Raw genomic sequence first — 14,150 nt, 5'->3', positions numbered from 1 at the left:
AAATCCACCCAACTCAACCATAAACCAAAAATCAATTTCAGAGAACACCTGATCATGAACCTCAGTACATTTAACTCAGAAAAGGATACCATGAGGCTATTACAGGCAATTACACAAAAAAAATTGACAAACACGTCCTTAATTATTTTGCAAATGTTTCTGGTGTGAGGTAAATTAAAGAGAAAAAATTCTAAGTGGTTCTTCTGTTGACAAGGAAAGTGTCAACAGGATGCAAAACAAATCTGTTCCTGTAATACATAAGCTAGTAATTGTTTTACAAGAATAAATTTTGTATTTCCAAATGTCTGTATATTAGTCTTATCATATAGGAAAAAACAATACAAATACATATAAATAATGAGATTTTGATATATTTTTGTATATTTTATAGTCTTGGAATGGTGACAAATTCAACTACAGAGCAATTAGTTCCTAGACATTTTGAAAATTTCTTTAAGCTACACAATCCTATATAAATATCAAAAATTTTCATCAGCAATGAAAATGAGCTCTATGATTATATTCGTTAGCACACTGTACCTTTGCAGTAAGGAGAAGGGCTAGCAGAAGGGTTCCTATCACCAGGACAAATATTATGAAAATGCTGATTATTTTATCTAGCATTTTCTCCAACCACACGATAATCTGCGCAAAAAAAAAAAAAAAGAACAAATTATAGCACATAATTCAATCTTTAATGAAAACAATGCTGTATGTCTGTGTGTTATGTGACAGTATTGTTACTTTTATTTACAATCACAGTACAAAATCAGGCTCTAATCAAACAGCATTTATGCCCAAGCTTGGAAATGAACAATTAACAAGCGATGTTAGCATGATTAAAGTCATGGTACGACATGATTTTGCAAAAAACATGTACACATTACCACACAACACGGCAAGCTCTCTGCAAAGCAAGCAGTAATTCAGCAATTACTTACTAGACCTAGAGAAGCACCTAAAGAAGACATTCACATCAACTAGAACCCAGAAATTTTTGTTTCTTGTCCATCAGCAGCTTGGAAACTTACAGATACTGTCTCCACAGGACTTCAACGCTATCAAGGCATACTTTAAAGCACAACCAGACCTTTCAGATTTGAATCGCTGAGAACCATCTAAATGACAAATTAGGTATTTTTGTAAGTAATAAAAATTTTAAAGCTGCCTCATCACCTTCCAAACTGAAATGGAACAGGTAGGGTTCTACATTCTTGAGTATCAGGCCAATTATTCAGCACCAACTATTTCTATCCACTTCCAGTCTCAGAAGGATGCTCAGCATTAAGCATGCATCAGCTAAACTGACCGAAACAGGCATGTTTGTTGTTCTGTCAGTTTACAAAAAAGCCCATTCTATACATGTCCCTAAGCAAATGGTGTTACCATATTTGAGTAGAGAAATTCTGATAATGTCATTCAAAACAACAAAACTGCTCAGTCACATGACTTTGCAGAGCGCTCTGGAACAGTGCAAGCTGAGCTTCATCTCATACACAAATTGACTGTTTACATAAAAAGCTGTAAAAGCACATGCAAGCATGACCAAATACATTTTTCTAGCTCCTATGGTTCAAACACCAGGTCTATTTCTACTCCATTTAGCATTACTACAGCAAAAAGCAACAGCACAATTGTAAAATTTGTGATTTACGAGAACTGAGGTCAAAGCCAATGTGTAGTAAGCAGAAGTACTTCCGAGTACAGGTTACATACTCAACAATTAAGTTGGTAATTTTTTAGTTAGAGAACTTATAAAACTACTAATATGCATGCTAATGGTTTACATTAGTTCTTTCTTCGTTATTTACCCTATCTCTACACACGAAAGTGACCCTGGAACAAACTTCTCAGACTGCTGTGTGATGATTGAACTGGTCAACACTGAAGTTAGGTCTCTTATTTGAAAAAAGTAAGGATTTTTTTTGTGTGTGTTCATCCAGTAGCATCTGAGCAGTTTATGTACTTCAAGTAATCATTTTTAAACTTCAAGTTTTTACAACCAGCTCCTTGTTTGATCTAAGTTAACACAAGTTCTTGTAACAAACTGCACTACATTATGTACTGCAGAAAGGAATTCAGAAAGCATGAGAGTGTGAAAAATCTTTTGTCTTAGGTATTTTTAATCTAAGTTTGGTTTTCAGCATTGCTAAAATATTTCAGCCATCAGAAATGCATTGCCAGTGCCGGAGGGAGGTGACCTGCCTGCAGTGGTACTGCAGCTCTCTGAAAAACTTTATATGGTGTGTATATATATATAGGGGTTATCTCCTTGGAAATAACACTGAAATGGGATTTGCATCCTTCCAAGACTCACGTACATCTAATGATTACACAAGAGAAGCAAGAAATAAAAGTCCTCATTTCAAAGGACAGAAATAAAAAAAATACTCCCAAGAAAAACACCACTGGATAGACAGGGAAAGAAAATTTTGTAGCGTGGACTTCAAAATGAAGCTATTAAAAATTAAAACTGCCCTTGTAATTTCAGACAAAGTTCAAATTATTTACTTTCTAAGTCAAGAGTTTAAAGAAATCCAGTAGTCTTACATTACAGCACCTTCATTAGATTCACTAAATCCATGTAAATGGAAGTTCTGTCAGAGATTCCCAAAAATGCTAGGCTCAATGATTGTGTGAGGGGTATCCAGCAGGTGAAATCTCAGTGGAGACGAGGTTGAATGCTTTAGGTGTTTTGCCACACAGCACCTACTGGAAGGCCAAGCTCCAGAAGACCAGGATGGGGACTCTCCAAGATGGCACAGGACAGACAAGGTTTCCTGGACACTCCTAATACCAGGAGCTCAAATACGCCTGGTCTGCCATTAAGGTGCAGCTGCAGCACATGTAAATTCTGGATTACCTTTAATCTAGTTAGCACAGTCACGGCAGCACTGGTGATGTGCTGACACCAGCAGCAGCCTCAGCCATGCAAACCCACCTCGTCTCCAGTTACTCGGGCAGGTAGCCCAAGGCAGCCTGATGAAAGCCAGCTTTGGCAAGCCCACAGGTACTGCAACTAACATCTCTCAACACAGACTTAAGGGGATCCAAGTTATCTAAGTGGTACAGACATATCACAGTAGAAGACTGAACTGGACTGAGTATCATACAAGTAAAAGCAGATGGACAACATTCACTTAAGGCTATATTTACTTTTTTTTTTTCCTTCTATTAAGACATACTTTCTTCCTCTACATTAACCCACAACACTTCCTTAGCAATACCTCACCTTTTCACACTCATGGTAAATAATGCATAGGTGCAGGTAAGCTACTCCCTGCCGGGAAGCTGCACGGCTAAATGCCTGTGCAGTTGTACTTTTCACCGAATCAGGTCCAGACTTCACTCTTACCCCAACTCTGCCAGTCCTTCTTTCTCACCCTTCCTGTAAACCATGGGCATGCACACAGAGACAGACATGTACTGACTAAACACACTCATTAGCCAGAAGTCATGAAGCTTTATACTCGGTTCCAAGCTTCTAATCTAAGCGTTAGTCAACAGCGGAAAGCTGAGGCTGCCACAACATCTGAGATTATGCAAAAGTAAAGGAAAGCCAGGCTCCATAGCTACAGAAGGTCACACTTGTAAAACCAAACTGAAATGTTACTGATTTGTGATACTGTTCACAAAAAGCCATCTTGAATTGTCACAGTTTTGAAACGAAAAGTTATCAAGGTTTTTATTTTAATTTAGCTCACTGAAAAAACGTTTTTTTTTTTTTCATGATTCAGTTACATTCTTTTAGAAAGCTCCTCAATAATTTGCAAGTACTACCTCTTTTAACTTTTGGATGATGACACAAACCATAAGACGTTAAGCTGTAACAGAACTACAGTCCATACTAAAAATCAGAAATCCTACTATCTAGACAGGTTCTCCATGTTATGCAGTATGATACATCATCTATGAATTCATATTTGCAGGTTTCACACTACATACCCTTCAAAGCAGTAGTTTTTCTAGTATGTTTAATCTACTACATTACCCAAACTGTGAAGCACACCTAGGCATCTACTTCATTTCTGACTAACTCCACAGAAAATTAGCAACTTGAACTTTTTTTTTTCTGCTGTTTATGAGGATTTTTTTCCAAGATGTTCCCTTAGAGTCTCACTTCCCTTTAGTTAGTTAACACTTGAAGATACCATCTCATGAATATCATCTGCAGAGTATGAGGGGAAGTCTGTAACCAGAACACATCTTAAGGTTATGCTGAAATGAGTCAGCTGAGTAGTTAAGCTAGAAAAGGTAGAGAACAGTCTGTGTGAGGTCTCAAGTCTACCTACACCAGTATCCCTCCAAAAGCAGCAGCAGAATTCAGCAATTACTTCTAAAGACTCCTGTCACAGACAATGTTATTCAAAACAAATTATGCCAGACTGACTGAATCTATTCTATATTTTGGGCTATATATACCACGCACAGGAATTAAAAGCCAAGCTTTATCCCTAGCAGTCATAATTCACCATCATTTCAAACTCTGCCATAGCCATATGATTTTTAATTTCCTGCTGGATTATCAGAAATTTATCTTTGTGGCCTCTGAAGTACTTCCCTTCAAAGACAGGCAAAAAGGAGAAAGGCACAAAAGGAATCACCTTTTAACTGCAACCAGTGTTCTGTATTACAAATTTGCTTCTTTTTTTTGCCTCTGGTAGAGCGTGACTTCTTTTTTTAATTTTTAAAAAAATCACCAAAACACTACAAACAACAAAATGAACCCACAGGTTGCACATTTTTTTCACTTTTTAAAAAATCTTGATTATAATATTATTACAGTGTGTTCATGCACAGAAGCCAACACTGTAAGTAATACTATGGGACTTTCAGGATTCCTATTTATGACACTGTAAAGTAAACCAACAGTTTTCAAAGATAACTCCAAGGAACTAAAAAACCATACTCTGTTAAGAAACTATATCCACAAGGATTTGCTAAATAATTCAGATTTCTAAACTAAAAATAAAATCCAGACATTTTAGCATTTAAAACTATTACAGTTAAATTGTTTTTGCAACCTACCAGTGTTAAGGAAAAAAACCCCATCTACTCTCATGAATTTTGCACAAAAAATGACAAATTCTAAGCCAGAAAAAAAAAGCAGTTGAGATTATCCTTTCTCTTCTCAAACTCAGCTCTTCATCTGAACTCTGCTAACAAACCAGTATCTAATTTAAAAAAAAATTATAACAAGTAACGGTTGAACATATTTACTGACCACAAGTGACTCACTAAGATAAACGTTTCAAAGTTGGGACATAAAAATGTAATTTTTAAACAGGAGAAATACAGTCAAGGGCAAAAGAACATTAAAATTCCCCTCTTCATAGACAATTATAGCTGAAACATGAAAACATATCACACACTTTTAAAAGCCACACAATAAGAAAAAAAATACTTTAGCTATACCAACTACTTAGTTGGGGGGTTGTTGTTGTTGTTTTGGGGGGGGGTTGTTGTTGTTTGGTTTTTTTTTCAAACTAACCTTTTTCTTCCCTTCAGACTTGATAAGATTCAGCAGTTCTGAGGCCATGCAAAGTCTCATTTTGTATGCATTCACTCCTGGTACACTACATACTATGCCTGTGTACACAGGCAAGTTTGGCACTTCAAAAGTACAAGATCGACAGCACTCAGAGAAACCAGTCCATGCACTGTTTGCAAGCACTTACAGCTTCGCAACTGTGCTTTGCACCCTCACCACTCCCCTGGTAATTCAGTTAACTGATGCTCTCTCTGAGCAGAGAACAGCTCTCCAGCCTGGGAGAGAACTGGTTCTGTTAGGTGCACAAGTGGGGATCAGGTAGAGATTGACTATTCTTAAATTAAAGTGTCCCTAAATCACTCTACCCCTTGAAAGGCTAACACAATACTCTGCTGTGCTAGACATTTAACTTTGTGCATTCACTGGAGTAGAAGAGATCAGACAGAATTATATGACCTTCAGTAGCTTATACCAAGAGCTGGAAAAGAGGCATTTGAGAGAGAAATCTGTATGAAGCAAGGCGTGTTAAGGAGTGTTCATGCTGCAAAATAAAAAAATAAATTAGAAAAAAAAAATCAAACTCCCCAAAACCACAGAATCCATTAGTTGGAATCACAATTCTTCTGTTTATTTACCTTCTTATTAAGCCAGTGCCACAGCTTGTCAGTGGCAGGGGGAGACGGAAGAAAAGGGAAAAAAACATAACACAGTGGAAAATTACTGAAAAATGCAGTAACAGGGAGTGAAAAGCAATGAGAGGCAGGCAAAGTCATCCACAGAATGAAAATAAAATTGTTCTATATACAAAGGTAAATAGGCAACAGGAAGAAAAGATCATAACAAATTCTAGTACAAGAACCTGGGTTTTACTATTAACATGCACTTCTGAAACAAAGAGAGACATAATAAATATGAACAACTTTAATGGTATTAACAGAGCTATCAGCAGAATCTGGGCAATTCAGTTTAATTATACTGAGAGCTACCATCAGATTTCAGGGCAAGACTTGTACTCTGAGAAGGGCATTTCAGCAAAACACCAAATCTTAACACGAGGTACTCATTTAGGGTATTAATACTCTCATTCAGGCATTGAAATACTCCCATTCTATGCATTTCAAAACACTCATGGTAATTACTGTTGAATAGATTTCATAGGGTTTTTTGGTACCACATTCATATTAAATCATTTGTAATCAATGGCACAACATCAAATACATAATGAAGTCTGATATACACGCAACAGCACATTGTAGATCATATAAATGTACAGATTTCATGTAATTCTCCCTGCACTTCTCAACAGTCAATTTCTCCTTCTGCACTGAAGTTATTTCTCTTTACTGATGCTCATCCACGTGCTAAAGCATACCTGTTTCAGGACTCAGTTTATGTAGGACTGTACTCTTAATTCTAACCGTTACTAATCAATTAGTAGCATAATCACAACAGTGAAGAGCTTTAACGATGCTGTTCATCTGTGTTAGAGATTAAGATCATGTAACTGAAGTTTGTTTCTCCCTGAAAACAAGACCACTGAGTTCTAAGTGAATCTCGCATGCTCGCCAATTGCCAGAAATTACATTAGCTCCCAACGGAAACAACAGTTAAGAATATCTCAAGCTAATAACAATCTCATACTGTTGATTTAAGTTAGAAGCAGATTTACAAAGAAACATGAACATTAGGAAACATGAAAATAAAAGATGTCACAAAGCACCCACGTTTAATGGCTTTTGCTACTCGTGGAAAAAGTCAAAGAAATCAATTACAAAGCTTCAAAAGCCTCAAACTGACACTGCAGAACTTGTTTCTACTTTACCTCTTCACCTATGGAATGATTCATCTGTAAAAAAGGGAAAGTGGTTTTCTGATTTAATTACATACTTTTAACTTTACTCCTACACTTTAAACCCTACTATTTGTAGATGAGGTTCGTTTTGGAAAAAATGTGGATCTCATGGCGGTATTGCTCCACTTTGCAATTCCATACAAAATACAACCGAAGAGCCCTAAGATTTTAGCAGAATGTGAAAGGAAGTCTTCGGTATTTTTTCTATAATTTCAGCCTCTGGGAACTAGATGATAAATACAGTAATTAGGAAATAACATTATATGTCCAATTTTTACTAATGTTTATGACAATACCTGGGAGGCTCTACCTGCCTGCTAGCTTACCAATACTGATGTTTAAGTAGTTCTAAAATGTAATCAACCTACATTAGAAAATAGGCTACAGCTTAATTCTAATCTTTAAGCCATCCAAAATTAGTAAGTCTATAGCCACTTTTCCAGTACTTTATTGGAAAACCAGTAAACTAAGATCTTACATGTCTATGACAGTATTTTCTATAATAATGTAAGTACTGGCAGAGATTCTGTTCATTTTCAATGCTGGGTTAAGCTATGCGTTGAACTTGGCACCAAAAGAAATAGAAGTTTCAAATCAAAAATCTAAATAATCCACGTATAAAATTCTAGTGTACTATGCATAGAAAAAGTATGTAACAACTATATGATTCCCTCAAGTACATCAGAAAGCATGCATGTAAAATATTAGTATATTCCAACGAGTAAAAGTCTAGTGCATGCAGCTGAGCCACTGCCAATGCTGCTAAACTCCCTCACAAATTCTACAGTCAAACTGCACTCATCATACTGCAAGACAATAGCCTTCTTTAAAATTAAAAATAATCAGTAAAAAAAATAAAGTCTCTCACATCTGAACTGCGGTCTGTTGACTCTCCATGAGGCAAACGCATAGCCAAGGACTAAAGAACACAGTAATGACATCCTCTTTTCATAGTCCATATTTAAAGGAGACATATTCAGACAGAGACTGACCTACTGCCGAAAAAAACAATAAAATGCAATTTCTCTTCTCTTGACCAGAGTTTCACATAATTTCAAATTTCTCTGCACTGCCAGGATATCCAGGGGTAAATGTGAATTGTGAAAGAAGAGAAGCAGTTCTTTTCTTGATGATTTTGTTTAAAACACAGATATAATCAGTAAAGCTCAGATTTGCATGTGTGAGCAGTACTCACCCATTTCTCACAACGGGTTATTTTCCAAATTATCTACACTAGCCTCCTAAAATTTGTTTGGGAAAAAAGACATGCCACTCTTAAGATAAGTTCCTCATTCTCACTACATTTCATTCAAATCTGGAACTATATCCAAATTGGCCATACCATGTTTGCCAGCCCAAGTAGTACCACTAAGTATTTGTGAGAAACAGACCTTGTCAATGGCTTGTTGTACTTAGCTAAGAGTCCCATACATCTTGTTGCTAAGATTCAGTTTCCAATTAGCATATCAACAAAAACCAAACCAAACAAAAACCCTAAGCAGATCCAGCTCCCATAAAAATAAGCTAAAAACAAAATATTAAAAATAAAGCTTCTAATTGCAAAGGAAATGATCCCTCTGTCTTGGTTTCTCACACACACCCATAAAAGGCAAGCTGTAACAATTTACTCCCCAGATTTTGTGTTTGCATATTTTTTACTTTCTCTTCAAGAGTGCCTACTGAAGGTAAAACATTCAGTAAACCAACTTAAAAAAATCTTTCAAGGATGTAATTTTCACTCCTCTCGTTTCCCAGTCCCTACAAAAAATGTAACCGCCAATAGTCTGTGGCATTCCTTCCCAAATTCTGAGCTACCATGCATCCATCATCCTACAACACACAGAACAAGCACAGCCACTAGAACTTAAAAGAAATGGAAGTATTAGTGCGATAAGCATTGGAAGACTACATATATATCCCAGTCAGCCACGATAAACGCTGGCTGAAACAGAATTAGAATAGGCACAAATGAGGACAACAGAATCGTGCAGATTATCAAGTACCCCTCTTGTAATGTCTGGGAAAGCTTAAACTGCTTTAATACAGGGAGTGCAGACTCAGGAGGGATACAGCTGTCATTTAAACAATGGAGTGGTGAAGGGAGATGGGGAAATGAGTTGGCCAACACTGTTCTTTTGCTTAGACAAAAACAACATGTAAATAAACTGACCTTAAGTACATTTAAGCTGAAGAGTGAGAGGTTCTGCTGCACATTAAAGCCCTACCTTCTTTAAGGAGAAAAGACTCGCTGGAATTAGGAAGGATACTGTATCATACAGTTATGCAATACAAGGATACCAAACTTGACAACTCGTGAAACAACAATACATTTGACATTGCGTCTAGAGAGTCTTCTTACTTACAGAACAAAATCTTTTTATGAAAAGCTTTGCATAATGTAGCTTTTATCCCCACATTAGTAATTTTCACTACCTTTGGAAAACCGCTTTATTGTGTTTATAGCTGTATTTTGAAAGGCTTTTCAATTTTCAACTTCTCCCTCAATGAACCCTGTGAAATCATTACTTTTTTCCTAGAGCCATTTTAATGCTTTTGTTGACCTTATGTCATCCATTCATTCATTAGATCCAGGCTTAAGCTCCTCCTTCTCCTGTAGGAATTCAGTTCAATCTGCCAAGGTACAGATGCTCTGACAAATGTACTTACAGGGTTCAGCGCCTCAGTTACAGACATCCTAAGATAATGATTTCTTCAAGAGCAGAGAATACTTCGACAACACAGTTAAAGAAAGCACATTCTTACGCAGTGCCATAACTATTACAAACAAAACAATCCGTTTATGTGATAACTTACAATCCATAATGAAACTTTATAAATTTTATGGAGCTTTCAAACTATACAATTTGCAATGCATATGTAGGCATATTCTGCATGGGGAAGAAGGGAGTGGAACAGAGAAGCCTGATTCTATGGCATTTCCCAAATATTTTACACCATGTATTTCTTCACTTACAGAGGAAAGGCTCATTTCTGTACCACCATACTACTGTGTGCAACAAATCTGCTTCCACACAGTACAGACAAATATGTCTGAACTAACTTGGGCCCTACTTACCAAACCTAACGGTCTGCTTTTTAATTAAATTTTCACATAAGAAGTAGGAACATCTTATCCTTCAGACTAAAGCTCATTAGGTTTAAATTCAAAATCTTTGTAGCCAGGTAAGGTGATTAAACCATGAGAACTTTGCCTTACTTAGAGAAGGAATTTCATAAAGCTGATTCAAGATCTTAAAAGTGAGTTCTGTCAAGGTTTGCATGCAACCATTTAACAAATTTAAATGTGCACTTAAATGTGAATAGCGATAGAAGAGACATAATTTAAAATACACCATAAAACAGATACAGTTTTACATGACAGACATATCCATTACTGACAGACATTTATTTTAGAATTAAAGCATCTCAGAATATGGTGAATAGAGAATAAAGCAAACTTTCATGTTGCTTAAGGAAGTAAGTAGAAATACCTTACTGTCAAGCTTTAGCATAACACTTCCAAGTCCTCTGATGGGCCGTGGAGCAAGAGCTTCCTGACGTTCCTTCACAAAATTTTCAACAAGTTGCCACCAACTTTTGCAGTGGTTTGACATGAAGTTCAAAACTCCAAAATGAACCACGAATTTTTTAAGTGCCCAAACTGTAACCACAAAAAGGAAATTAAGTATCAGAGATTTCAGAGGAGCACCACTTATCTACTTATCTATTCTATTCTGGAAGATAGATCAAAAAGAAAGGAAGACTCTTGAGTTGTATTTCCCATTAAACACTTCTGGAATTTTCCAGTGTTCTCAGTACTAGTCTCCTCACTGGCTTGCAGCTGTGCCCATCCACATGGAACTTAGATGACAGCACAAGAAAAATGACTGCACCCAATAATGCAGCTAACAGAATTGAGCAAAGCCTGGGATAAGAAGGTGCCACTTCTTGATTCCAGTACAGCGGATTTCCTACAAATTCACACACACACCAGGCCAAATGACTCCACATGAAGTACCACAATCAGAACTTAACAGCACTTTACACATAAAAGAAAATTTTCAGCCTAAATTCTTATATTTTAGGCCTTCTAAGTTGTTAAAGTGTACCTTTCCTTAGAGAACTGACACAACATCATGTGGAATTTCACAGTAAAGAAGCATCCATTTAAATCTTCTTTTGAAATATTACTGATAGTTTTTGCTTTTAAAGATTAAAAAAGCTATTTGAGATTAGCATTTTATCTTGGCAACACAGGATACTGAACTTCCTATCACTACATGTAACTTCACTTTTAATAAGTTTTTATTGTGACATTTCTCCAAACCAGGTTCATCCTTTACTGCCATACATGAGCTCCACAACAGTTGTAAGCACACCATTGCCATCATCAAAAATTCACAGCGTGCGTCTACTTGGAGACGTGTAAAATGGCATACATAGCTGAAAAGGTTAACTTTTACTGCCTACAGGGCATTTAGCCAAGTTGCACAAGAGCCTGTTTTCTGCAAGTCACACGTGCAATAGTTTATGTTCTCGTTCTTGTATTGGAGAGCCAGCGCAACAGCTTGCTGATGTTCATTTTGCTTACCTTCTGGCACCACCGTGTGGCAAATAGGGGATTTATTCACTTGAAGAAACAATAATCCAGTAATTTCTCTAATAAAATGAGTGGCAAACATACAGAAAAGGAGAAAACCCGTTGCAAATGCCAGCACTGAACTTAGAGGCTTAAGTTTTGTATGATGAAATGCAGCTCATGGTCACAACACAAACTGCTGCTCGGCAAAGCCAGACAAGCTTGTATTTTACATGGTGAACAACATACCTCAAATGGCTTTCTAATCCTCCACTATTATTTAAGAATAAGTGTGTAAACACACAGTAGCTTCTAAAATAAATGACCATACACTCATTGCAAAGGAGGTGATACAGTCAATCAAACAACTGTAATTACATTAAGTTGAAAAGAGACATGAGAGGAAAAGCTGAAGGACTGTAATTAGAAAGCAGTGAGCAAAACCAGAAAAAGTCTGCATAATAACAAGTTTTAAACATCTGCAGGAAGTAAAAAACTACCTGAAGAAAATAAAAAAAAAAAAAAAAGGGGATACAACAGAACAAGCAAGGAAGCAAATTAAAGATCTTAAAAAGACACAATAGTAAGATTTCTAGGCTCTAATCACTGAACAAAATGCTGCAAGTGTTACACAACATGGCTCATTGCTTAGCTTTTCAACTCACAGCAGTTCTTTCACCTTTTCATTTCATGGTATAACTATGATAGCATTTTACCACCCTCTACCCTAAGCAATTTTAAAAACCATTTCATTCCAACAGAAGTACAAATGTATTCAAGGAAAATTGTTAATGGTACCAAGACAGTTCTAATAATCTGAACGCTACTTTGTATGAGTCCTCTTTATTTTCCAATATAAGGAACTCTGGTGAAAATAACACCTTTCTATTTAATGTTTCAGGGAGGTTTTTGAGGGTATTTTTACATACTAGAAGCATCCTCTTTCAGGTCTCAGAAATGCCTCAAGTTATAATTAATCTCTTTAAACTCGAATCATTGCAAGGAAACTCGCTTTATTAGCCTTCCTATTTTCCTAGTAGTTTTACTATTACCTCTCTTCTAGCCATGAAGATTATCATCACTCACCTTCTGACATTTACTGTAATCCACTGTTCTATATTTGGCTCTGTTCATCATTGTACTGCCTATGTGTAATATTTTTCTGATGATTCAGTTATATGCCACGAAAAAGCACTTCATGGCCCAGTGTCACTGCTACGGCAACAAGTCACAAATATTCCCAAAAGTAATTTCTCTTTTGCCACGAGTTTATTGTTTGGGTAGTTATTTTAGACCTAATGACTGCCAGAAGCAGTATTCATCTGTTTAATTTATAGACGTGCACCTTAATCCAGACTTGTGTGGCTCAAACTTAGAACCATTCACTGCTGTCCAACGGCAGAACTGCTGCTTCCCCTCTTCCTCACACATAGGTGTTTCTGAACAGTGGTTAAGTGACTCCTTGACTTCTCAATTAACTAGTCACATAAGCTCTGCTTCTAGTAAGTCTGAAATTTATTTTCCAATTCCTTTTTCACTTGTGATTGCCATCTCCCATGACACCCAGACACCAAAACTGGCAAGTTCCTTCTGCAGTAACTATACTAGAACAAAACAAAGGTCAACCCCCTCTCTGCTCTTACCCTGCATTCAGCTGTTTATATGTCTTGCCATCACATTACCCTTTAGCTGCTGCTATGGTGCCACAGCCAAGGGTGCAGCTGCTCTTTACTCCATGCCTTGGAGTTCGCAGCCCTTCAAATGTGTAAGTACGACCCCAAGTCACAATCTCCAGGTGGTTCACAGTAGCTTTGTGTACTGTGCACAGATCTCAAGGGTTTGGTAGCAGGGTGGCCTCCATGGGAAGAGACCAGGGGTTCCCTTGTACCAGCCACAGCTCCAGGCAGCTCCACAACAGATCCATCACTGGGCAAAGCTGAGCCCATCAGGCACCGGTGCGGTGCTTCAGTGGAAATGTATCTAAGGAAGGGCAGAAACCCCTGGGCAGGGAGAAGAGGAAGGAACACTGAAAAAGTGACTAGAGAGGAGAAAGGAACAGAGGCATGAAGAGAGGTAATGAAAAGGCCAGGGAAGCAGAAGTGGCCAGCAGTGGAGCACACACACCACTCAGAGGGACCATGGCCTACAGAGCATCCATGCTGGGGCAGCTACACCCCTTGAAGGGACTGTGTCCCAGGGATAAGGAAAATGCCGAGATCATACTGTAA

General features: G+C 37.3%; 1 protein-coding gene across 2 annotated transcripts in view; it reads right to left on the bottom strand.

Annotated features, from left to right (window-relative positions):
* The window catches only part of TMEM245 (transmembrane protein 245), a 76,745-nt gene that overhangs the window by 44,192 nt on the left and 18,403 nt on the right, over positions 1-14,150 (bottom strand). Inside the window, exons 6-8 of one of the 2 annotated variants that reach the window (XM_040086389.1) lie at positions 10,835-11,004; positions 6,127-6,150; positions 541-645 (exon numbers count right to left, since the gene is read on the bottom strand). In XM_040086389.1, coding sequence (XP_039942323.1) covers positions 541-645; positions 6,127-6,150; positions 10,835-11,004 — 299 coding nt within the window. The remainder of the gene's footprint in view (positions 1-540; positions 646-6,126; positions 6,151-10,834; positions 11,005-14,150) is intronic. The other variant, XM_040086380.2, reaches the window with a different exon arrangement.

Source organism: Hirundo rustica, chromosome 1 (genome assembly GCF_015227805.2).
Source record: "Hirundo rustica isolate bHirRus1 chromosome 1, bHirRus1.pri.v3, whole genome shotgun sequence".
NCBI classification, from domain to species: Eukaryota; Metazoa; Chordata; class Aves; order Passeriformes; family Hirundinidae; genus Hirundo; species Hirundo rustica.
The sequence above is the reverse complement of the archived record's forward strand: the minus strand, read 5'-3'. Positions and strand labels throughout refer to the sequence as shown.